At 43.4% G+C, this 27331-nt stretch overlaps 1 protein-coding gene across 1 annotated transcript in view; it reads right to left on the bottom strand.

Annotated features, from left to right (window-relative positions):
• Positions 1–27331, bottom strand: part of INSC (INSC spindle orientation adaptor protein) — a 128273-nt gene that overhangs the window by 87137 nt on the left and 13805 nt on the right. Inside the window, exon 2 of the mRNA XM_045556546.1 lies at positions 4405–4505. Within this exon, the coding sequence (XP_045412502.1) occupies positions 4405–4505 (101 nt within the window). The remainder of the gene's footprint in view (positions 1–4404; positions 4506–27331) is intronic.

Below are 27331 nucleotides of genomic sequence, written 5' to 3'. Positions count from 1 at the left end.
CTGCTTTCTCCCTCTCCCTGCCATAGGCATTGGTCCTAAACGTGCTCCCTAATAACCATCCTGAACTCTTAACTCCACTTCCAAGGCTGCTTCCCAGAGGACCCAACCTGTGACCTCTCGTTTATAAAATATAGGTAATAATAATTATACTCATGGGCCATAGTGAAGACTAAATGAATAGCTGTGTGCAGCAGTACCCAGCCTATAGAAAGTGCTTGAAACTGTGAGCCAGCTTTGTTATGGGGGCTATAAAGGCCCATCCATTAATCAATATTGCCCCTCGCCCTTTCACTGGCAGGAACCCAGAGAGAAAATAGCAAGATGCCCTGGCTTGATCTGTGGGCAAGAGAAGAAATGAAAGGAAGTGAGGAAGGAATGTCTAGACACAGCCCTGTGTGGACCCTGGCCTCCAACTTACCCCCAGGAACCTTCCCAAAAAGACAGTTAAATCAAAGGACTGGGCCATCTGGATCCCTGCAGAAAATGAGGGCCATGCTGTTGCTGTGATGGTGGAGGGCACAACCCTGGGAGTGTGCAGACTGGTGCCAACATGCTGACCACCCTGGCTGGGTTCCAGAAGCACCACCACCATGCCCAGAGCCAGCAGGAAGATCTAGTATCCCACATGGAAACATGGCAGTCCAGAGACAGAGAAGCCAATGAAGACAGCTAGGGACATAGCAGCCACAGTCTCCTGCTGTCCAGGGAGCTCATCTCTGGCACTTCTCACTCCCACCAATAAATCCTTGACCTCCCAGGGAGGAACTTGGACCTGAGATTGCAGTGTTTTCACTACTCAGTGGGGGTTGGGGGTAGGTAGGGTCTTGTTACTGTCACTGGTAAAGCCTGGGAAAGTGAGGGTTGTGCACTGCAAAGCACCCTGAAGCCATAGAGAGATCTTCTTCCTTCCTGGATCCAAGCACTTATATTATACTACCATTTATAGCAGTCATCATTGCCACCATGTCATAGAAGGTAAAACTGGTGCTCAGACATGCCCAGGGTCACAAAGCTGGTAAGAAGTGAGCTGGGATTTGAACCCAAGTCTGATTCCAAGGTCTACATGTTTTCAACCACTTAGGCTGACTTTAAAGATTCTAAGAGTAGGGTTCTGTTCTTTTATTTCATTGTTTTCAAGTATGAAAGTGTCCCCACAGATTTTGGATGCCATCAGTAGTATTGAGGACCACTGCACCCTGTCAGACCACCTCCCATTGCTCATGCCAATTCAGCATGGAATCCCAACCTCTGGCCTAGGGGGTTATTGCTTCCTGCCCCCACTCTCTCCCAGGAGTCTGCACCTAGAACAGGCCTTTTTGCTCCTATTTATTCATAGGAGTCTCAAATACCAATGGCCAAGCCCACATGATTCGCCCAGGCTGCTGGAAGATTCCATGCAACATGACGGTACTTATTTATTTATTTATTTATTTATTTATTTATTTTTGCACATGGAGGTGAACAATGGCACTGCAAAATGAAATTCGGTTTCAGTGGAACACAACAGAAGGAAGTCAATTATCCTGCATTAATTATTTATCTGGAGACAATAAACATGGTGTTATTCCCCACAAGAGAGTCTTCTGTGGCTTGGAACAGGAGGAAAGAAGAGGTGGCTGCTATTGTCTGCCTGTAATGCAGCATCAGATTGAACAAATTAATGCCTCTGACATCCTGTAAATACACATGGGCCTTCTCTGTGAACGTGGCTCATACACATGCCCCCAGAACACATGTGATTAACAGGTTGATAGCCCCAGGGATTACATTCTCCCAGTGTTCTGGGCAGGCCCAACAATGCTAAACTGTGAACTTATTAAAGGAAATACCACATCTCTCTGTTGCTTACCCTGCCCTATCAGAGCTGTAAGAATGAAGACATTGTGAAAAAAAAAATTTCACAGAATGCTACTTTTATGGCCAGCCATAACTCCTGCAGTTATGTTAGTCTGGGGTTTTTCTTTCAAGGTATTTGCTCTGCAAGATCAGTTAGAAATCCTACCCTGCCTCCAAAAGAATAAGAATTTGATTCCTAAATCATTTTCATGTAATTTAATTTCCTGTTACCCTTAAATTTTCTGAGAGGTTAGAAGTAGGAAAGAGGAAGAGAGAGATCAGTAGATCCCAGGGGCCCACAGAGTACCAGGGTATGATCTTGGCCCATATTCTATACTCGGGGCCCCTATTCTTCCTCTGAAGAAGGAGAACTTAACATTGGTTAAGCAAGCCCTGTGTGCCAGGCAGGTGCTTTATACATATTAATTTAAATCCTCCTGACAGCACAATAATGTAAGTACAAATTATCCCCATTTCAGAGATGAAGAAACTGAAGACCCAAGTTACAGCTAATAAGTAGCAGAACTGAGAATCAAGTAGAGGCAGTTTAGACTCCTAACCACTGTCCTAAACTGCCCTGTGATGACGGCTTCCCCGACACCAGCACAGGCTCAGGTACGACCACCCCAGGACCACAAGGGGTCTATGGAGAGACCCCAAAGCCCTGTGGCCACAGCTGCTGCCACCCATCTGGCTACACAGTCCCCAACCTATTCCCTGGGTGGGTCAGGGGAGGGGAGACTTAGACTTCACTTCATCCAGAGGAGTTCCCCTTTTTCCTGGTTTAAAATGTTAGGTTGTTGAGAGTGTCTGTCTGATTTCTCCCATTTTCTCAGTCAGGTTGCCTGCTGAGAGTGTGGGGTCAGGAGAGGGGTTTCTGGAAGAATTCCCTCAGATCACCTACATGAAGAACCCCTGACACACAATAGGCACTCAGTAAACGGCGGTTGTCCTTGTGTAGCTCGCAGTGTATAAGGACACTTGGCATTTATAAATTCATTTCATCCTCACATTAACCCTACGAAGTAGGTGCTCTTATTACGTGAGGAAAACAGAGGGGAAACTGGGGTTCAGGAACTTGCACAGGCCACACAGCTACTATGAAGTAGAGCTCAGCTTTGAAGCCAGGTGGTCACGTGTCCAACACTGAGCTCCCTTCCTCATCTTGTGAAAGGCCATCAGCCATTCCAGGCTGAGGTGGGCCCTGTGTCCACATACATGACAGGTCTGTATCTCAGCACCTCTGAGTTCTACCTGACAAAGATAGTTGGACCCCCATAAGTTCCCTTATTTTCAGCTTCCAGCTGCATAGGAAAATTTTAATTACATTTCTAATGGCGTTCTGAGTCCTCAGGAACATGTATGAACTGTATGTCACATCCTAAAACCTCCTTATAATCATGGCTTTGGAGGGGAGCAGCTTGGTGCCTTCATAGAGGCTTAACCCAGATCCAGTAGACATTTACAAATAATTAATCATGTTTTCTAATTTTAAAAGCAAAACATATTCAAAAAAATACTGAATAACCAAATAAACAACATAGAAATTGATGATGTAGTTAAGTTGAAATCCCGATAATTCAGGTGAGGGGTTAAGGATAATGGTAAGATGTCAGCAATACATGTAATATGTAAAACAAAACATTACAAAATAAAACAAAACAATGATTTAACAGTCTTATCAAGGCTACTTGGATTCTGTTGTCTCAAGACAGCCCCTCAAAATTTCTCAGGAAGGAACAAAAGGCTAAGCAGAAGCCCTGAGCACCCTAAGGTTGTCAAGTTCCTCCGTAGACTAATCTACATTAAAATGACCAACTTTCCAGATTTGCCTGGGACTGAGTTTCCAGGCACATGGGACTTTCATGCCAAAATCAGGACAGTCCCAGCTGGTCAGCCCAGATCTGGTGCCCTGGCACTCACACCACTGGTTCTGGTTCAGACTCTAGGACCAGGCAGGTCAAATCTGCACCAGCCTCTCCGCACCTTTCAGCTGTGTGCAGACACCTCTAGTGGCCCCAGGTCTCTCCTTCTTTGGACTGAATGTCCCCAAGCTCTTCTCACCTCACCATCTTGGCCTCCCCTTCTGCTCAGTGTATGCTTCCCTCCCCCTCCCACACTGCCCAGCTCAGGGCAACAAGTACTTCCCAAGGATCAGCTCTAAGCTCAGTGCTCTCCTTGGTGCTCTGGGTGAAAGAGAAGATATCCAAGAGGAGGCTGGCACCTTCCGAGAGGCTCAGAAAGGGCCTGCATTAAGCCCAAGGAACCCCTGTGGCTCTGGCCCCGCAGCCCAGGTGTGATCAGGAGCCTCTTCTGGGGTCCTCTAACTTAGCAGCACACCCCACTCAATTTCATTGTCTGCCTCCACTTTAGACCACATTTCCCTGGGGGCTGGGCTGTGCCGGATTCCTCCGTGTCCCAGGGTTAAGTTCCATTCATACATTGCTGAGTGAATGTGGCATTCCCAATACTTTGTCCTAGGCTCCCCCCAGGACAATGCATGGAGAGATGGGGCCACCTGCAGCCTCCGGATGCAGGGGCTGGAACTCAGCCAGCTGTAGGACTTACCGCTGCCCTGGTATAGGGATGGAGTCCAGATGGCGGCCTCCAGGCAGTGCCATCATGTTGATCCCAATCTGCAGCAAGGCCTGCCCACAGCGGTTGGGACCCTGTGAAAGAGAGGGAAGGACAGCTCAGTGAGGCCCCAAGAGAAAAGGTGTAATCACTTTCTCACCCAGATCCAGGCCACAAGGAACCAAGGTAGATGTGAAGAAAAGGCCTCTAGATCTCCTCTTCTTTTGAACCAGTTTATACTCCACGGACCTCATATAAGGCAGAACCAGATTTGATCTTGTTCCTAAGTTCCTAGCCCACTATAAGGCCCAACAATCTTTTCTTATGTCCCATTGCCAAACATTTACCTGACCCATTTGGTATACCAAATACTGGGACACACAGGCCAGCAAATGTTGCATAGGAAGTACTTGTACTAAAAAGTACCCATGGTTTATCTGAGATTCACATTTAACTGGACATCCCATATTATTTGCTAAATGTGGCAACTCTACATTCTAATCCCCTGGCTACGTACCACCACGGCACTTGGTTACTCACTGTGATTATGCTTAAGTCTGTCTCGGAAAATGTGATCCTGTAACGGGCATAGTGGTTGCTTTCCCAGATCCATTTCACTTCAGATGATGTCATTTCACCCAAAGTGCCAGTGATTGGTTCAGAAATAGGCAATAGGCATGTGACTCAATTCAGACCAATGAGTGATGACAGTATTGCTCCTAGAGAAAGTTTTCTTTCTCCTAACAGAGAGCCACAGTCTCTCTCCTGTTGGACTTGAACAGGGAAACATATCCACTTCGTTATTGCTAGAGAGCACCTTGCATTCATGAGAGGAGTTAGCTGGAGAGCAATGTCAGTGCACAGAGAGAAAATAGCTGGGTCCTCGATCACTGAGACACCAAATCAACTAGTCCTGGAGTCTGGGCCACCTCTAGGCTTCCTATGCTCTAAGACAATAAAAGTTCTCATCATTTAAGGCAGTCTGAATGAGGGGTTTTGTTCTGCACAGCCAAAAGCATCCTAACTTATAAAAGGGAACCAGGTTCTGGGGCCTCTGACCCCAGCACGGAGGACGTGCTTGGCTTGTCTGTGCCTCACAGGTTAGACCAAATCTTGCTGCCCATGTGTTTGTGTTCTCCTGCCTTGCCTTGTCCCTCCTCTGCCCCTGGATGTCTTTTTTCCACAATCCTTCTCTTTTTCATTTCTCTCTCTGCCAACTCCTCCAAGCCAATAAGTAAGCCCTCCCTGGGGAAAATGGGTATTCTGTCACCTTTGCCTTGCTAAAGCAACAGAAGACTCTTAACTCCATGATTACAAGTGACCCCTCTAGAGAAGAATGGAGGAGGAGAACTTTAATTAATAGTGATGAGGCTGAACACAAAGTAACCCCTGATGATGCTGGGAAGAAAGATTAAAATGGCCAATCTAAAAAGCACGGAGAGGCAGAAGCCAGAACAAACTGGAGCATTAGATAATTCTAGACACTCACTGCCATTGCCTGTTTCCTCATCTATGGGCCCCACTAGACTGTGAGCCTCTTGAGGGCAGGGACTGCCCGTGTTCCTGGCACTCCTGGCAGGCTAGACACGTAGCCTGTGCTCTATGTGTCTGGTGAAAGAATGAGTAGAATGAATTGTTAATACATTTATGTTGAGCCCTATCTTTTCATCTGTAGCTGAGGATAATAATATCTATTCTACAGGGCCGGGGTGAGAGCTAAATAAAAAGTAGCTATTATTATTATTCATTCAGCCCTTAGAGTCTGCTATGTGCTAAGTCCCATGGTCAGCTATGCTAAGAGAGATGCAGGAAATGGGATATACCACGTAAAGCACTTAGCAGAGTGATAGTGCTCAACCAGCATTTGTTACCATGTCTTGTGCCATCACTGTTTCTATCACCACTATAATGATTGAGAAGGTATATTTTTGGAACTTAGTGAGCCAGCAGGCTGAAAGGACAGCACAAAAGAAAAAGCCGGAAACAACAAAGTGAGGTGTTTGCTCCCTTTTTGATGTGTTTGACTAAATTACAAAAAAGGAAAATATTGACTTCTCAGGGTAAAAGCTAAGAAGTGATTAAATGTCAGTGAGCAAGGAAATCCTATTTTACTTTCATCTTCATCATGGAGAAAACAGAAGCAAAGTAAAAAATGTTGGAGAGGGCATTAAAGCCTAAAGTGGGTGAGGAGACAAGGAGAAAGTAAGGAAGTTCCAAGGCCCTTCAACGTTTGAACCAACAGGATTCTGTAGGATGAGGTGTAGCACACCATAGAATAGTACATGAACCTCTGGACCTGATTGAAGTCATATCTGAGTGACCTGGAGAAAGGAAGAGTTGTCATCAGCCAAAGCCTGAATGTAAGAATACGTTATTAATTTCTAAGGGGCAGATTCCAGAAACACAGCTTGGTGACCACAAATTCTTCAGCAAATTCTGGATCACCAATCTGTGAATGCTTCAGAAAGAAGTGGTGAGCACAAGAGGCCAGCTAGAGCACAGTAGGGACAGGTCACACCAAAACAATCTACTTCGTTTCCATTAGGGGCTCTGAGCTCCTAGCTGAGGGGAATGAAGTAAGTCTAATACATCTTGGTGTTTGTTAAAGCGTCCCAGTGAGATGCCCTTGTTCATCCATTTCATCATAGCTTCCCAGCAGTTATGCAGGTGGAGCCTGCCAGCTAACACAACCTCGTTCCATGTGATCTCACATGTGCCCAGAGGCTGGGGAGGCACCTCGGGGACATCTGGGACGCATATGTGCCACTACCCTGTTCCCAGATTGTATTATTTATGGCCGCCTCTTTCCCCCAGTGGTACAAGACTCTTTGATGTCTGAAACCACATCTTGCTCAGTGTGAAAACGGGCACAGGACCCAACGCAATGACCTGTATGGTCAAGAGCCTGGGCTGTGAACCAGATTAGCTCTCAAAGGAACCGCAGCTCATGTTCTTTGGGGATGAGGGAGAATATTTTGAAAGTGAGACAGGGAATGGCAGGAGTTTTACCCAGCTGATGTTTATAAAGTGCCTATAGCAATAATAATAATAGCTAATATCTACTGAACATATACCATGTGCTAAGCATTGTTCTAAATACTTCATGTAGTATTAACTCATTTAACACTATCATCAGCCACTTGTTACAGAAATTTAGTAAGAAGCACAGACTAGTGGTGACAGAGGAGCAGAATCCAGGTTTACAATTGGAGGGGAGGTGCTGGAGCAGTGAAGATGATGAGAGCAACAACCAACCAACATGTGTCCAGCATTTGCTAACAGGCAACCTGATTCCATTCCCTGGTGGCAACACCCAGCCCCAGTGGGCCCTTCACAGAAAGTCCAGCACTCTTCCCTCCCACCAGTACCTCCCACTGCTCCCACCTTCCAGACTATGAGTCCTCCAGAGGACAGAAGAACAGTCCTAGGAAAAAAAGAAGCAATCACTGATGTGAAATGCAGGAAGGAAGAGGGGCACAGACAGTGGGATATTTCTCTTTTGTTCCTTATTTATTGGCTATTTTTGTGAAAGCCCTATAGATAGAAATGGGCCCTAAAGGGATCAGGGGAGGGGAGACCATCGTCCCACATAAAGCTGCAAAGTGGCACTAGCTTTCCCCAGAGACCTGTGTTAAGCATGCAGTCCTCAGGAACACGACTACTGTAAAGGTCCGTCTTTCAGTCTGACGCCCTTGCAGCCACCCCGCCCACTGCCCAAAGTCTGAAACCAAGACTGGATTCAAGATAACCCTCAGCCCAACGCTATATGATCTCATCAGTGTTGCAAAAAGAACATGAACTTTGGAGTCTGATAGATTCAAATCCTGACTCTATACCTGGTAAGTACATAACCTTGGGAAAATTACTAATCTGCCAAAAATATGGTTCCCTCAATTATACCTACCTCCCAGGAACTTCATATGGATTAAATGGGACTATTTGCAAAAGTCCCTGACATTGTGCTTGGCACTTGGTAGCATCAAAGAGGGAGTGTCTTTCATCTTGGAAGGAGAAGTTGAGAAATACATCTCAAGACAGAGATGCTGCTTCGCCCAGTAAGAGAGGGGAAAAGGACACATGAAGGAAGGAGCAGGGAAGAGGAAACCCCTTCATCACCTCCCCCAGGGCCCTTCCTAACTCAGTGCGAATCCCATGAATCCTGCAGCCTTGTTTCTTCAGGGCTCTGAGCTGTGTCTCCCCCACCAGGAGTGGCTAGTTTACAAGAAGGACTTGAAGCTGTAAGTGTCTCTGATTTAATTCAATGCCTGCTGTGACAACAGTTCCATTTGGACAGCTCATTTCTGCTCCCATATCCCATTAGAGACAGCCCTTGCTCACCTCCATTTGGCTAACGAGACTGGGCTCAGAGAGGAAATGGAGGCTATTTACAGTAAATTATTCAATTAGAACCAGGCACAAGGGTGGTTTCTGCCATTGTCTAATGGGCCGATCCAGGTACAGCTCAAAGCATGGCTGGGATTGCTTAATCTGCAGAGTCCATTAGGGCTGTCAACACGGAAGGGACAGTAAATATTGTGGAAAGCAGTCAAGCTTCAGCAGAAGCGCCAATAGAGAGAGGAGGGAGCTGGGGTGTCAAAGAAGCATGCGATAGGACCAGGCCAACCTGGCTCTAATTCCTCTTTCTCAAAGACCTCAGAAAGTGCAAGAGCTGGAAGCAACAGAGCTGTCTTGCCATCCGTTGTTACAAATCACTTTACATTTAGAGCTGAAAGGGCCCTTACAGAGCACTGCTTGGCTGGGGAAGAAATCAGGGCTTTCCCAATGCCTCAATATCTGTTTCCCCATCTGTAAAATGGGGAAAATATAGACTCAACCTCACAAGATTGTTGCAGGCATTAAGATAATCCATGCGTAAATAATTACTTTTCTTTCTGGTCCCCTGACATATGAACCCACTTCCCACCATTGAGAAATACCCCTGTCCTTAGGAGTCTTAGGGAAGGGAAAACTTGCTTTCCAATATAGAAACTGAAAAAGCCAGGCACTTGTTTCCAATCCTCTTTTGCAGCAAAAGCAAAACACATGACTTAGGTATCACCAATCAGGCAGACAGAACAAAGCACATGGCCTAGGTTTCACCAATCAGGGACATAGAGAAGAAGCACATGGTTTAGGTTTCACCAATCCGAGATACAGAGGAGAAGCACATGGCCTAGATTTCACCAATCAGGCACATGGAGAATAATTTACTGTGATGGTCTAGGTTTCACCAATCCTGGACACAGGGCTGGGAGCTTGAGACTGGGGGGAGATTTCTTTCTGGGGCCTAAGTGGCTGCAGTAGAATCAAGTTCCCCTGTACCTGGCTTGCGGACTACACCTCAAAATGGCCATTCAATTTATGCTTTTATCCAAGTTGCCTTCCCTGGTCTGAGCCAAATGCACAGGATTTACAGTCTGGAAGGCTAGCTTCTGGATGTCTAGCCCAAGAATTATCTCTGGCCCTTTCCCTCATCCTCCATATTTTTCCATCTCCACTGACACCTCGCTGGCCAAAGGCATTGTCATCTCTCACTCAGACCTCTGCAAGGGCCTCCTAATGTGCTCCTCCATTCTTTTTTCCAGATCTGCCCCTCTCCAAATCGTTCTCCACACCACCAGAGTGATCTTAAGCACAAATGTAATCACATCAATTCACTGTTTAAAACTCTTCAATGGCTTCCTGCTGCTACTGAGACAAAGAACAAACCCTTCCAAGGCCCACTTGGCTGGCATTGATCTGGCCCTGGCTACCTCTCTAGGCTTTCTTGTCACTCTCAGCCCTCCAGCCACTCTGGCTGCTGTTTCCCGTTTCAGCAAGCCATGCCTCCCCTCCAGGCACCTTCGCAGTCCTCCTTCCTCTGACCACAGCAGCCTGGCCTCCATCTCCCCTCACCATGTTATTCCTATGACCCTTCAGAGCTGCCACTTCCTCAGGACAGCCTGGCCTGCCCTACGGATTTAGTCAAGTCTTTCACTATGAGATTCCATAGCCCCTTCAGTATTTCTCCTCCATAGAAGTTATCACAATTGTAATTTAATAACTAACTGTGACGTTAAGAGCCTCACTGTTTTCTCCCTGAGGGTACTAGGGCAGGGAACAGAGGTCTGCCCTGCTCCCTGCTGGGTCCCCCATGCCTGACTCGGTGTCTGACACTTGTTGACTGACTGGATGAGTTTCTGCTGAAGGAATCTCAGCTTCCTCACTGATAAACTGGAGACAAAGGTAACTATTTCACCATGTCGTCATGAGCGTACAGCGAGACAGTCGCGGGAGGTTCTTTGCGTACCACACACACTGGGCGTTGAAAGGGCTCTGCTCCTAACTTCCACTAGACAAAGCCACCTGTCCCTCCAGAGTTCCTGTCGTCCTCACTGGTCACACACAGCGGGGCAGCTTCCCTCCCCACCCCCAGCTCTGTGTTCATCAGGTTCTTCCAGATGGACAGACAGACGAACCAATGGACAGTCACAATGCCGTAAAAAACTACAGTGGCAGGTAACCAAGGGCATGCTAAGCTGGGCTGGGGGCTGGGTTGGTGCAGGGGCTTCTAAGCAGTGCTAGGTCAGAATGGAAGGCGGAAAGGAGAGGTCCCAGGAAGCTTCTCAGGTCATGAGCCCAACACTGAAACTTAAGAATGTGGGACGAGCAGAGGAAGGAGAAGGGGATGAAAGGAAGAGTGCACAGGGCAGAGGGAAAGGCATGCGACAGGCACAGAATCACGAGCATGGTAAGATTAGGGAACTGCAAGTGTTTCTAGAAGGCTGGAGCATTCTGTGCTGGTTGCAGAGTTTACAGGAAACTATCCCAGTAGTGTGGGGATGTAGAAATGACAGTGGCCACTTTTGGCTGGGGGAGTAGTGCAGACTTCTTAGAAGAGGTGACATCTGAGCTGGGCCTCAAATACAGGGTAGGATTTTGCCAGGTGAACATGGGCCAAGGGCATTCAAGGCCAAGAGAGCAGTGTAAGCCACGGTAAGGAGACCAAAAAAGGTAGCAAGTATTCAGGGTGCAGATCTCTAGCAGGAGGCTGGAAGGAAGGTGCTTCTATGACCCTGACTGGGAAAGGAACTGATTCTTTGGACTCCATGGGTGATAGGGAGCCATTGAAGGTGTTTGGACGGGGGAGTGAAAAGATTAGAGTGGGATTGCAGTTCACATGGTGAGCAGTGAAGCGGATGGACTCGAGGGTGTGAGATCAGAACAGGGGTTCATTTAAGAGGCAGGTACAAGCTTCCAGGGGACCACTAAAGCCCTGGAAATGGAGAGGTAGTTGAGGCCTGGGGTTGAAAAAAAGGGCTGCAGAGAGCTTTGGGAGGTAACCACACCATATCTCCCTCCCTGCCCCAACTCTGGGCCTCTGTGTGACCTGTACAAATGTGGCAATAGTCATCGGAGATGTCTCAGTACTGCTAGCTGGGGTGGCCGGCATCCTGCAGCAATCAGATACTTTAAGAACCCTCATTCCCAGGGGAGGCACGAGAAACCATGCAAGCTGCCACCCAGCACTGCTGAATGGACCAGGCCTCATGAAATATAGAGAGCTCTGGCTCCCCGGAGGAAGCCCCAGTAGCCCCCTACAGCTGTCAGGCGACAGAGCCCAGCGAGTAGACAGAACAGACCTCAGGACTCCCAGAGCTGGGCCCCGTCCCCTCCAGGCCCTGAAAACCCTGGCTGGACAGCCCAGAAGGACTTACATCAGATAGAAGGGGCCCCACCCAGACCTCGGCTCTGCCTCTCAACTCTGGAGCCAGAACAGTTTCAGCAAAGCACAGACGAGGTCTCAAGCCCCCACCTGATTAACTGGATACATCTCCCTTCCAGGCCTTACCTAGAGGGCAACAGGAATCTCACCTACACAAATGCCATGAACTTGACGGGGCTAAGATTACAGCTTCCAAGCAAAACGCAGGCAGCCTTCTGGGTAGAGCACTGGGGGCCTTAGAGATTATGCCCTTGTAACAGCAACTACGACAAGGAAGAGGAGGAGGAGGCAGAGAGGGAGAAGCACTTATCGGGTGCTTACTGTGTGTAAGGCACTCTCGTAAATGCTTTACATGTAGTCCTCAAACTAGCCCATGAGATGGGTTACCGTTGTCATCCCCATTTTCCAGATGAGGAGACAGAAGCACAGAGAGGTTAACGTGGATGATGGAGAGACACATTCAGAAGAGGAAGAGACCGCTTGAGGTCACACAGCAAGCCCAGCTGGGGGCTGCAGGCAGGTCTCCTCACTCCCATGAATTCCTCCCATGGAAAATCCAAACAGGGCTTTGCCTGGCTGGAGCCTAGAGAGACAACCATGTTGGAGTGCTTTTCCATGAGAGGTTATGGGAGCCTCAGCTCCCTATCCGTAAAGCAGGGATGATCACGCCTGCTCTTCCTTCTTTGCTGTGGTTACCAAGTGCAGGGAAGTAGAGTGGGCAGGGAAATTCAAGGGACCTGGTCACATTCCACTCAGCCCTGAAATGGGACAGGCAGGTTGACTCAGAGGGACCTAGAAGTGCCCAGAGGTCAGAGAAAGAGTAGCCCAGTGTCTAGCTGTCCCCCGCTGAGGCACATGTGTCCCAGTTCCTGATTTATATGACCACCCAGCCTCTAAATGGCTCCACCTTGTCCAAGTCAACCACCAGGCAGCCTCCCCTGAAGGAGTGTGTGTGACCATCCAAGAGGGAAGCTGAGGCTCCTGCAGTCAGGAAAACCTTGGTGGTTCCCACCTTGTGTCTCTGGGTGGGCCCTTCTGGCTGCAGGGCTCTAACCACCCGGCTGCCCATCAGAGGAGCTCCCAGCGCTGAGCCACACAAAGAGGCTGCGGTTACTGACATTCTGGGAACTGGCCCTGAGCTGTGGATTTTCTAAGGGTCAAAAGTGAGAATCCGGTGCTCAGACCTCAAGACCTTAGGTGAAACATAGCCCCAAGGGAGGCATGGCTGAGCCTGTGAGCCACCCCAATCCAGAGCTCTGTTGCTTAAAAATACAGATTCAGAAGTGAAACTGCCTAGGTTCAAATCCCAGCTCTATCAGTTGTTATCTGTGTGAGCTTGAGCTTTAGGTTTCTTTATCTACAAAATGAGACATATAATGAAAATAAACTGAGAATGCTGCACACATCAGTGAGATCATATATGTGAAGTGCCCGGCACACAGTGGATGTTTATTTACAAATTTGTTCCATCTTTCTTCTAGCTGAGGACTGTGTCTAGCAGTAGGGAGGCAGCCAGACAAAGGCCATTCTGCCACCTCCTGAACTCCAACTATTCAACTCCTTTTACTCTTTAACTTTTTAATTATCCCTTCTTTCTTTCTAACTTTTCCTGATGTGAATGTTAGCCAACTTCTCAATGTTCCTTAGATTCGATTTGCAAAAAGCGAGAGACCTCTCCCACTGGGCCCAGGTCCCAGGGTGCTAAAATTAACAATCAGTATACTTTAAGCTAATGACTTACTGGTTGTGACTGCCACGAATAGACATAACTCTCAGATAAAGGCCATTAGAGAAAATTGAATAGCTCCAACGTGGTGAAAATTTGGATACATCTTGTTTCATAAATCGTACTCAAAGGTCACACTGGGCAAGCTATTTTCCTCTCTGAGTCATGATGTAGACCCAGGTTGAAAGGGTCTATATACCCTTGGGAAAAGGACAGAGGAGAGAGAATTGTACAATCTCTTATAGTTTCACGAATATAATTTTCTCTTACTTCTAAAGCCATGAACAGATCAGTGCTACATCAACAACAATGATAATCCAACCTTCTCTGATTTTATATCTTCCCCAAATCCTCCAAACTGGAGTTTGCTCGCTAACATTTGGAAGGAGGTAGCATGGTGAGGACTGGGAAATCTGAAAGTGAAGGATTGGGATTCCAATCCCAGTTTTGCCTCTTACTAGGACTCTCAGACCTTTAGTTTCTTCATCTGTAAAATGGGAATAGAACCTATCCTCAGGATTATTGTTAGAATCACATAGGCTCATGTAGCCTGCATGATACTTCAGAGCAAGTAAAATAAAAATACCAGAGGCTACTTTGACCCAGGGGCTAGTTAATGGTACCACATAGGAAGTTTCATGATATCCATCTTTGTGCCCAAGGAAGGATACATTTCCTACCAAGACTTCAGGCCCAAAGACCTGCTTCCCACCAAAGGGTATTAAAAAGCATGCTATATTAAATATATTGGAAAGAACCAAAGCATACTACAAAGAAATTTGATAAAAAGCCTAATAGAGACTGCTATGGTTTCAATATTTGTTTCCCCTCCAAAGTTCATAGGTTGAAACCTAATCCCCAATGTGACAGTTGGGGAGATGAGACCTTTAAGAGGTTATTACAGGTATACCTCATTTTATTACAGTTCACTATATTTTGCTTCACAGGCATTGCATTTTTTTTTCACAAATTGAAGGTTTGTGGCAACTCTATGTCAAGCAAAATCTATTGGTGCCATTTTTCCAACATGTGCTCACATCATGTTTCTGTGTCACATTTTGGTAATTCTTGAAATATTTCAATTTTTTCATTATTACCATATCTGTTATGGTGATCTATGATTAGTGATCTTTGATATTACTATTATAATTGTTTTGGGGAGCCATGAACTACACCCATGTAAGATGGAGAACCTAACAAATGTGTGTGCATTCTAAGTGCTCTACCAACTGGCCATTTACCCATCAGTCTCCCTCTCCTCAGGCCTCCCTGTTCCCCGAGACACAATAATTCTGAAAAGAGGCCAATTAATAACCCGACAATGGCCTCTAAGTATTGAAGTGAAAGGAAGAATTTCACAAATCTCACTTTAAATCAAAAGCTAGAAATGATTAAGCTTAGTGAGGAAGGCATGTTGGAAGCTGAGATAGGCTGAAAGCCAGACCCTTTGAGCCAGTTAGCCAAGGGGTGAATGCAAAGATCCTTGAAGGAAATTACAAGTGCTACTCCAGTGAACGCTTAAATGATAAGAAAGCAAAACAGCCTTATTGCTGATATGGAGAAAGTCTGAGTGGTCTGGATAGAAGATCAAACCAAGTACAACATTCCCCTAAGCGAAATCCTAATTTGGAGCAAGGCCCTAACTCTCTTCAATTCTATGAAGGCTGAGAGAGGTGAAGAAGCTGCAGGAGAAAAGTTTGAAGCTAGCAGAGGTAGGTTCATGAGGTTTAAGGAAAGAAGAAGCTGTCTCCATATTTTGATCAATGTCAAAATATCAACATACACAAGAGTTTAGAAGAAGTTAATTCCAACCCTCATGGATAACTTTGAGGTTCAAGACTTCAGTGGAGGGAATAACTGCAGATGTGGTGGAAATAGCAAAAGAACTAGAATTAGTAGTGGAGCCTGAAGATGTGACTGAATCGCTGCAATTTCATGATGAAATTTGAACAGATGAGGAGTTGCTTCTTGTGGATGAGCAAAGAAAGCATTTCTTGAGATAGAATCCGTTCCTGGTTGAGAAGCTGTGAATATTGTTGAAATGACAACAAAGAATTCAGAATACTACATAAACCTTGTTGACAAAGCAGCTGCAGGGTTTGAAAAGATTGACTTCAATTTTGTGAGTAAAACGCTATCAAACAGCATACATACAACAGAGAAATTTTTCATGGAAAGAAGAGTAATTCAATGTGCAAACTTCATTGTTGTCTTATTTTAAGAAGTTGCCACAGCTACCTCAATCTTAAGCAACCACCACCCTGATAAGTCAGCAGCCATCAGCATGAAGGCAAGAACCTCCACCAGCAAAAAGATTACAACTCACTGAAGGCTCAGATGATTGTTAGCATTTTTTAGCAATAAAGTATTTTTTTCTGACACAGGGTCTCACTCTGTTACCCAGGCTAGAGTGCAATGGCGTCATGATAGCTCGCTGCAGCCTCAAACTCCTGGGCTCAAGCCATCCTCCTGCCTCAACCCCCTGAGTACCTGGGACTGTGCACCACCACACCTAGATAATATTTTTAGTTTTAGTAGAGACAGGGTCTCACTATACTTCTCAGCCTGGTCTCAAATTCCTGGCCTCAAGTAATCCTCCTACCTCAGCCTCCCAAAGGATTATGGGCATGAGTCACCATGTCTGGCCCAATAAAGTATTTTTAAATTAAGGTATGGATGTTTTTTTAGATATAATGCTATTGTACACTTAATAGACTACAGTATGGTATAAACATAACTTTTACATGCACTGGGAAACCAAAAAATTCATATGACTTGCTTTATTGCAATATTGGCTTTATTGTAGTGGTCTGGAATCAAACCAGCAATATCTCTGAGGTATGCCTGTAAGCCATTAGGGCAGAGCCTTCATGAATGGATTAATGCTATTATCAAAAGGCTTCACAGAAATGGGTTTGCCCTCCTGGCTCTTGTACCTTCTGCCATGTGAGAATTCAGCCTTCCTCCCCTCCAGATGCAGGCACCATCTTTGCAGAAGAGAATGGCCTCACCAGACACCAAGCATGCAGATACCTTGATATTGGACTTCCCAGCCTACAGAACTGTGAGCCAATAGATTTCTGTTCATTATACATTACCCAGTCTGTGGCATTCTGTGACAGCAGCACAAAATGGACTAAAACAGAGACCATGCTTTGAGTAAATACAGACAAAAACATTAAGACATTTTCTGTGATTAGTAAAATTGACCCTGAAGAAATAATTAACATCACAGCTCACATCCTGTGTGACCAAAGTAATATGAGACATTCAAAAGAGAATCCAGACTGAACCAGAACCTTGGCTTAGCCACAAAGTCAAGGTTTCTTAATAGCTCATTAATGAGAAGGAACCAAAGACAGAACCGTCACTTACCTACTCTAGAACCACCGTGTGTAAACAAAATAACCCAGAGTGTGAGCACAACACAGTCATTCTCAATGATCCTATTGTCATTTTCATAACATCCTCAGTTAATGAATCCTTTATGTTGAGAGAGAGAGAAGGTATCTGGTACATGGACCACATTTGCCACATCTTGGGGCACAGAATGGATCAAACATGAAAAACAGCCCATTCACAGAATGCTGTCTTATCAAGACTCATTTATATCTAGTATGCCACATGTGACAGTAACATCTGAACAGTGCTTTGCATAGTGTCTAACACAGAGTAGCAATTCAATAAATGTTAGCTCTTCCCCTAACAGTGTGTGCCATGGTTCTCTAAAACCAGGCTGCAATTCCATAATTCTATGCATTGGTCAAGGCATACCAGCACATTCTGACTATAATCTCTCAATTCTCTTTTTCTACCTCCAGGTAATACCAATGCTTCCAGACTCAGCTCTCACCCACCTCATATGGGAGGCCCTTCCAAATACCCTAATCTATACCAATTTCTCCCTCCAAGAAAAGTCACCCAGAAAGAAAATTGTAAGGTCTTGAATAATTTTAAATTATATTGTAATAGAAGGTATACTTTCCCAGTGCTCCATCCCTCTTCCCCTTTCTGCCTGTTGAGTTCTGCCAGCACAACCTGAAAGCCACAATATGGCAAAGCAAAACGATCGAAGAAGATGAATTCTGAATCACAGCTTGGAGTAGAGCCACTCAATCCACATCAGTCTGTGGGATAAGCAAGGAATAAATATAATACATTAAACCACTAATATTTGGGGGTGAAGTTATTTGCAGCAACTAGTCTTAATTAATCAAGCTAATTGTGAAAATTAAAGTAAATGCTATATTTAAGGCACTCATGAGTGTGCTAGACACACAGTCACTCATTACATGTAAGTTCCTTTTCCCTTCCTCCTAGGTTTTGGAGGAGATGGTGGAATATTTTGTTTGTCTACTGGCCCTCTGGACACTGACTCTAACTCATGCACAACACAACCAGTGTCCAGAAGTTGATGGGACAAGGGTGGAATGGACTAGATACCTAGAAACATTTAAAATCCTATCAATTCTGAGACTAAGATTCTGTTTCTCAACCACTGCCTTCTCTGCTCACATGCATCCATTCATAATAATAGTTAAAATTTACTATAGCCAGGTCATTTTAAGATGTATTTTTTTTCGTAATTTAACATCCCAAATTGGGATGTATGTTTCCGTCAGTGGCATCTTGGCATTGTGTCATAGTTTAATTGGAACCATATTTTCTTTTTTATGAAGTAACAAGGATCTCACAATATATGCCATCTTAAATTCAGTGAAATATGGTATTAGGCACTAAACTATGTGCCAAGAATTCTTCTAAGTGGTTCACATAAATAATTTCATTTATTCCTCCAAACGTCCAAAATAATCAGTACTACTATTTTTCCCATTTTTAAGATGTGGAAATGGAGATCCAGAGAGGTTCAATAATTTACTAAGAATCAATAATTTATACAGCTAATAAGTTGAGTGAGGGTAAGGATTCTATTCTCTCTTTAAGGTCCTCCATACCATGACAATATTTTTCAGCACCTGATTTTTAATTAACAATTGAGCTCTCTCCTTATATAGAAAACTCACATAGGATTTTTTTTTCTAGAACTATGGCAGACCACTCTAAAATATTTCTCCACAACTTCAAAGGACAAATAATGATGGTTTTAATGTTTTTAAATACATCACTGAGCTGGCAAAAGTATGAGAAATCTGGAGAGACCAAAAGCAGAACCAGGAGTCCTAAGCAAGAGTGGAAGGGAGTTTATTCCCTGAGAACATCTGCTTAATGTTGTATTTTCTGAACTTTCATTTCATGTGTGTACAGGGCAGGGGAGACAAGAGATACATCCAAGGGACTTCCCAAGGGGAGGAATCAAATAGAGGAATAGAAAACCAGAAACTCAGTGTAAGGGTAAATGGGAAATAAACCTTCTATACCAAAAATGTCAGCAAGAAAAGTTGAGAATTAATGACCATGCTATGGCTCTCATTTAGGTTTGTGGCCTGAATTTACGTTATCTGTTGGGGCGGAGGGATCAATTGGAGAATTTAGTTTCAAGAAATAAGAGAGACTTTGAAATATTTTCAAAGAACAAAGGCCATAAAATATTGCCCAGCAAATGTGAGAAAGAACTAAATAGAATTTCTATACATTAAAATACAATATTTAAAATGAAAAACTCGTTGGACAAATTAATCACAGCTAAAGAATGAATAGGTGTATTGAGAGACAGAACAAAAGAAATTATTCAATACTCAGCCAAGAGAGACAAATAGAGAAAAAAGTACAGCAGAACTAAAGCTAAGAAACATAGAGTGTTACAGTCTAACAAGCATTTAATCATATTTGCAAAGAAAGAGAAAAGAGAGAATGGGGAAAAGTGATATTCAAAGAAATAGTGGCTGAAAAATTTCCCAGAATTTTTGAAAGACAAAATAACTTTCCAATTCAGAAATGCAATGAATTCTAAGCAGGATAAATACAAAAGATATACACACCCTATAAAACTCCTAAGACTAAAGAACACCAAAGACAGAGATTTTGAAAGCATCTCAAGGAAAATAAAATGAGATTGACAGATCACCACTTAATATTAATGGCAATGATGAAAGTCAGGAGACAACAGGAAAATATCTGATTACAGAAAATAATTGTCCTAAGATTCTATATTCAGAAAAATTCTCTCTCAAGAATAAGCATAAAATAAAAGCATTTTCAGGCAAGTAAAAATCCCACACTAAAGGCACTTCTGAAGGATTTACTTCAGACAGAAAGAATGTGATGTCAAATGGAAGGTTGGAGATACAAGAATGATGAGCAAACTTATTTGAAACTATGTGAGTAAATCCAAACAAACTTCGATAATACCTCATTTGTGAGAGAAGGGGAAAAATGAATCTAAAATATTGTACATAAATTCAAAACGGGATTACTAAAGTATAGTAAGTTAAGTGTGCTAAGGTTCTATTTGGGGGGAAGGAAGAGAGAGATGAAAATTAACTTTAGGCTTGTTAGGTTATTAATGCTATAATGTCTAGAGTAATTAACTAAAAGATTAGACATAGAGAAAGGAATAGACGATTCCCTCCAACTACGTAGAAAGGAAAAAATGAGTGACTAATAAAGAAAGAGGATTAATCAAAATAAAAGAATGTATGGAGAAGAAAGTATCAACATATAGTGGCCAGGCATAGTGGCTCAGGTCTATAACCTTAGCACTTTGGGAGGATGAGGCAGGAGAAGTGCTTGAGGCCAGGAGTTCAAGACCAGCCTGGGTGACACAGCAAGATTCTGCCTCTACAAAAAATAGAAAAATCAGCCAGGTGTGGTGGCATGCACCGATAGTTCCAGCTGGGGTGACAGAGTATGACTCTGTCTCAAAAAAAAAAAAAAAACAAGAACAAAAGCCATATAGTAATCACAGTAAGGGTAAATGAGCTAAACCACCCAGTTATAAGCAAGGATTATGAAGGGTGCATTACACAGCTGGGAGCAGGGCAGATTGTGTATTCTATGTGCTGACTGCAAAAAATATCCCTAAAGCAAAAAGACCCAAAACAGCCTAAAGTTAAAGGCTACAAAAGATGTACCATAAAATATTTACCTAAAGAAATCTAATGTTAATGTATTTATATAATACAAAACAAACTTTAAGACAATGAGCATTATAAAGAGATTCACCATGTAAAAATAAAAAGTTTAACTCATCAAGAAGACATAACAATGAGGATATATTTAGTAACACGGTCTTAAGATATATAATGTACAAACTGATAAAACTTCAAGGAGAAATAAACTAGTCCAGAATGACAAAAATTTCAACCCAATTCTTTCATTAATTGATAGATCAAGCAGAAAAATTATCAGTAAGGATATAGGAGACTTGAATGGCATATTTAAATTAGATTTAATGTTTATGAATAGAACACTGTATCCAACATGTCAGGAATACATTCTTTTCAAGTATTCATGAACCATTCTTTTTTGTTTTTCTAATCAACTAGTACCTTAAAGGCAAGCCTCAACAAATTTCAAAAGATTGACATTCTGTAGATTGCAATCTCTGTCCCAATATGAATACTCCCATATATCTGGATATTTTTAAACAAACAAGTCATAGGTCAAAGAAGAAAGTAGAGCAGAAATTAGAAAATAAACATGAATTGTCTGTGGCCATACCACCCTGAACGTGCTTGATCTCATCTGATCTTGGAAGCTAAGCAGGGTTGGGCCTGGTTAGTACTTGGAGGGAGAAAATAAAGCTGAATGATTATGAAAATACACATGTAAAAATCATGTAGTCTGTAAATAAAGTAGTAGAACTAAGAGCAAAAAATTACAGACTTAAATATTTCGAATAGAAAATAAGAAAATCTGAAAATAAGAAGAATTTCTAACTTCTAATAACATAAGAAATTTTTAAAAGAAGAGAAAAATAATTCCAAAGAAAGTATCTGCAGGAAAGTAGTTAAGATAGGAACAAATGTTAAACAAAACACAAATATAAACACAAAACAAAACATAAACACAAACAAAATGGTCAATAGAGTTAAAGTTGGTTTTTGAAAACATAAATAAAATAGACAAACTTCTAGTAAGATCAGAAAAAAAATCAGAAAAAAGGAAACACAAATAAACAATATTAGCAATATGTGGTTTATTACTACAGACACAGTAGAGATAGAATATTATGCAATATTATTGAAAACTAAATAAACTAGATAAATTTCTTAAAAATACAATTTACCAAAATTGGCTCAAGAAGAAACATATCTATAACCACTGAGCAAATTAATTAATAGTTTCAAATCTTCCCTTAAGGAAAATATCAGGCCCAGAGAAGTTCATAAATGGGTTCACACATTTCCAAGAAAAGATAAACTCCTCCATAGAAATGGAAAAGAGAAAACACACTTCAGTTGATTTTATGATGCTGACATAACTTTGAGACTGAAAGTAAACAAGAACAACATAAGAAAGGGAAATACACAGGCCAATCTTATATATGAACATAGATGAAAATATACTAAACAAAATATTAGCAAACAAAATCTAGTTATATATGGAAAAGATAATACAACATAGCCAAGTTGGATTAAGCCTAAAAATAATGGGTATTTTAACATTAGAAAATAGATTAATGAAACTCACCACATTAACAAGCTAACAAAGGAAAAAAGTATGACCATCTCAATAGATAAAGAAAACTAATTTGATAAAATTCAACATCCATTCATAATAAAACCTTTGAACAAACTAGGAATAGAATGGACCTTCCCTAAACTGATTAAAAGGCATCTCCCAAGAAAAAAATACACTTAATGAAGGCATATTGAATGCATTCCTATGAGATCAGAAACAAAATAAAGATACCCAACTCTCACTAAATTTTATGAATTATTGTATTAGAGATCTTAGCAAATATAGAAAGAAAAAAATGTATAAGAATGGGAAGAAACAAGACTGTCATTATTTGCATTTGATGTGGTTTTCCATAGGGCCACCACATTGGCCAGCACACCGCCAAGGGACTGAGCGGATGCTGAAGCTGGTCTCTGCTGTGTTCACCCAGCCACACACCCACACAGGGTTAGCTTCACCAGGCACAAACCTGGAGTCCACTGGGCAAGCCCAGTGTCCATGGATCTGTGTTTCCCCAAACATAGTACCCTTCTCTAATTCTTATAAAAATATCATATGAACTAGCAATTCATCTTCATTGTCTATGTAGAAAACCCAAAACTATCTACAAATAAGTTATTTTAATTCATAAAAGAGCTTAAAGACTTGGCTGGAAATGAAGATACAAAAGTCAAGTGTACTCCTAGACACCAGCACAAGCATAGAGTAAAATTTAGAAGAGAGGCCACTAAACAAGGGCAACAAACAAATATACGGTAAAAAATTAAACTTAACATGTCCAAAATTCTGTTGGCATAATGGAAGCCACTTATGAAAAAATTATAAAATGTTATTAAAAGATATTAAGGAAGGCCAAGATAAATTAAGAGATAGTTCATGTACGTGAAATATCATGTATATGACGGGGAAATGTCAATTCATCAAAAGCTGATCTGCAGATTCAGTGCAATTCCAATCAAACACTCACAGGATTTTTTTCTTAAAACTTCACAAGTTGAATCTGAAATATACAGCCAAGACAGTCCTGAAAAAATTATTTAGAGGACATTTCCTACCAGATAATAAGCCTTTTTTAAAAAATAGTAAATACAATGTGATATTAACCCCAGAATAAACTTAGAGAATGGAATGAATGGCAAGCCCCAAAATAGACCCAAGCAAATATGGAAACTTGATTCATGAGAGAGGGGGAAGAGGGAGGGTGACAGTTTCAGAGCTCACAGGCACACTTCCCAAACCACAAACAGAAAGTGAATGGGGTGTGGGGAGGTAGTTGAAGCCCATCACTGCTCCTGCTTGCCCCAGGGCAAAGATCTGGCTGGACTGAGCAGAAGAGAAACAAGCTAAGAGGGTTACTTTAAGAGCCCCTTTCTGCAGCCAGAAAGAGCCAGCCCAGCTCCAGGATCAAGCAGATGAAAAAGCTTCTGAAAACAAAAAAAGGAAGGTTAAGAGGCCCTGGGTTTTGCCACATACCCACAATCCTGCTAAAACAGCAGACAGCAGGGCAGGATCATTGGTAACAGCCTGCAGAGGACCTGCTGCTGCCCTGACCTATGCACCTCTAGGCACAGGGGCCAGCCCAGCCCTTATCAACGGCCCAGGTGGGAGAGGCTGCCCCAGGCTAAGAACACTGCAACCTTATGTAGTTTAGGTATGTGGTGGCAGGTGCTCTCATCCTGATACTTCTGTCACCTGGTAAACACCACAGCGCCCATCCCACGCAGTCCTTATGACACCCCTTCCCAAACCCAAAGGGTGACACAAAAAAGCACAAACCATCAACCAAGAAACCTGCAGCTTAGTCTCAGCTCTGCCAGGCGCTAACTATGTAACCTTAGTCAAGTTACTTAACTCTCTGGGTCTCTTTTCTCATAAGCAAACTAGCGATAATATATATTTGGTTACTTGGCACAGTTGTACAGATTGAAATATAATAATAATAATGAATATAACACTATGATACTGCTTTGTATCCCTATATGATGCTATGAAAATAGGAGGGATTTTGTTAGGCAACATGGTCTGTGGAAATAAGAGTGTCTTAAAAAACACAAAGGAATGAATCTATAAAGGTGAAATTTCAGGCAAAGTGAAAAATGAGCCCTGGGCCAGGATAGAAATCTGAAAGTCAAAGTCGTAACCAAAATTCTGCTGGCATAATGTCAATAAGAAATCTAGAAAGTTATACAGGACAGGTCCTCAGGAAGTGTTTTTTCCAACCCTGTAACATACACAAAAGGAAACTAAGGCCCAGAAAGGCCAAATGATGCGTCCAAGTCACACAGAAAATTTGTGGCTGAACCCAGCATAGAACTCAACTTCCTTCCAGCCTCCCACTAAGAATCTGTCCAAAACCTGACCTGGCCCCTGATTGCTGCCCTGAAGGGCATGATGACCCCGCAGCTGCAAAAAACACCACTGCCAGGACATTCACCAAGGGACGTGGACTGGGGGTGCTGATTTTCCTGTGTCTACAAGTTAGCTTGCTCACAAGTATAACTCACTCCCCTCCATGTGGAAATCCCTCTGCCAACGTACAGCACAAGACAAACGGGATGTGTTGACCAAGAGCTTAAGAACCAATTACCCATCCAGCATTGACGCAAACCCTGGGGCCCGGCTGACAAGATCTACAGCCCAAATCCCTCTGACTTTCAAGAAATTATCTCCAGCCTCAGCCCTCCCCACTAGGATCCTGAATGCAGGGATGGGGGCACATCAAAGGACATTTCCGTCTGAAATCTTGCTGCTAAGCCATAGACTGAGGTAGAAACTGATCACAGGCCAAGCCCCATGAATCCATAAGAGATCCAGAACTGGGCTCCATCCCCATGGGCAGGTCCTTCTGATCCCACACCTGGCCAGCCCTGAGACCAGCCTAACATCCTGCCTTGGTCTGGGTCAAGAGGGGAGACAGTGTGGCCCTGGAGGTCAGGCGGAGCATCTGCTCTGTATCAAGCCCCAGCTAGATGACAGAGAAGAAGATGAATAAAACAATTTTCTTCTTCTTATAATTTCCTCTTCCATTGAAAGAGACATGTAAATGCATTATTTAATAAAACATAGAAATTCCTCCAGCATGAGTTCAGTGAGATGCTTGACCTTTCTCTGGCACAAGTGCTCTATATGGCTTTGGACAATTTATGCTCCCTCTCTGGGCCTCCAATTTCCCATCTATAAGAGTAGAAAGCTGGATTAGATGAGCTTCTGCTCGGAATCTAATGTTCCTACAATCCAGTGACCCTCCTACCCAGAAGCTTCCAAAAGAGTCATTCATGGCCAGAGGCCAGACCCAAACCCTTTTCTCCAGCTTGCTCTGCCCAGGACCCTGGCTTCTCTGTGTTCTTTGCACAAAGGTGGCTTTGAGTTACAGGAAATATGTAGGGTTTGTCCTAGTGACTGCCACTCCCATCCCCTGCTGCTGTGTTAGCCATTAGCACCCCACACCATAGCACCTCTGCCCACTGAGCACCTGGGAGCCGCCCCCATGTTCCCCCCACCTCAGGGCTCCTGTTGACCATCAGGCTCACACAAGGTGACAGGCTTCTCGCTGGCCTCTTACCCCTCAGCCTATCCTTCCTCATTCTGATGTTAGTTTCAGCCTCTTAAAACACAGCTCTTGTTGTAACATCTCCTTGAAAACCTGTCTCCCCAGAGTCTTTCAACTCAGATCCGAACTCCTTAGCCTGGTGCTCATTACTCTCCGGATCCTGTTTCCAGCCCAACCAACCTGTTTTTAGCTTCACCACCCAGTACTCCCTGACACGTCCCTTATGTCAAAGCTTCGGGGCAAGTGTCCTGTTATTCTTCAGGACTGACTTGCCCTCCCTACCTGCCAACATTCAGCTTAATTAAATATGGCCTCCAAGTAACTTACTCTGATCTCCAGCCCACAGGGCTCCTAAAATAATCAAGTGTTGACACCATTCAAGTGTTGACACCATTCATCTTGGGCTGGCCAGGGCCTGCTCAGTTTCATTACTGACTGGTGATCTCCCATGGGTGCATCGTGTCTCCCTGCGAGCACCAAAGTCACACAAGAATATGCCCCTATCAGACAACATCTGTCACAGTGCTTTATGGGTAGCAGGTAAAGGCTTGTTAAAAGCAACAAAGATAGCTAGACAGATCACAGGAGGACAGGAGTGGATGGATAGTGAGAAGGGCCTCATACCTAGGCAGTGACATCAACATTTGTAGAATAGAAAAACAAAATGGATGGATAAATGAATGAATGGATGAATAAGTGGACCCTGGTCCCAGCTGCCATCATCTCCCACCTAAACTATTACGATAGGCTCCTTTCTCCCCTCCCTAAGGGTCTATTATTTTCACAGTAGCTACAGCATGTCATTTATCTGCTCAAAACCTTCCAATATCTACCCATATCATTCAGACTAAAAGCCAAAGTTCTTCAAATAATCTGCAAGACCCTTTGTAACCCGGCTCCATGACTGCACAGACTCAGCTCCTTCGACTCTCCCCATCTCTCACTCCACTCCAGCCCCATGAACCTTCACCCTCTTTTGCAAACATGCCTCGGGGCCTTTGCCCTTGCTCTTCTCTTTATTTGACTCCTCCTGCCCAAGTGTTCACACAGCTTGCCTTTCCCTTCCTCCTGGCTTCTGCCTAAACATCTGCTTACCAGAGAGAACCTCCTGACACTGTGTAACGTACAAATCCCTTCTCAAATCTCTAGAACTCCCTTACTACTCTCTTTTCCTCCATAGCATTCACCATTTTGTATACTTTATGTGTTTACTATCTTTCTTTACAAAACAAAAGGCAAATCATACAAGGGCATGAAATTTGTGTTTTGCCCACTGTAACTCCAGTGCCAAGAACAATACATGACACATATTAGGTGCTAAGTAGATACTTGTTGAATGAATAAGTGAGTGAGAGAA

Source organism: Lemur catta, chromosome 7 (genome assembly GCF_020740605.2).
Source record: "Lemur catta isolate mLemCat1 chromosome 7, mLemCat1.pri, whole genome shotgun sequence".
Taxonomy (NCBI): Eukaryota; Metazoa; Chordata; class Mammalia; order Primates; family Lemuridae; genus Lemur; species Lemur catta.
The sequence above is the reverse complement of the archived record's forward strand: the minus strand, read 5'-3'. Positions and strand labels throughout refer to the sequence as shown.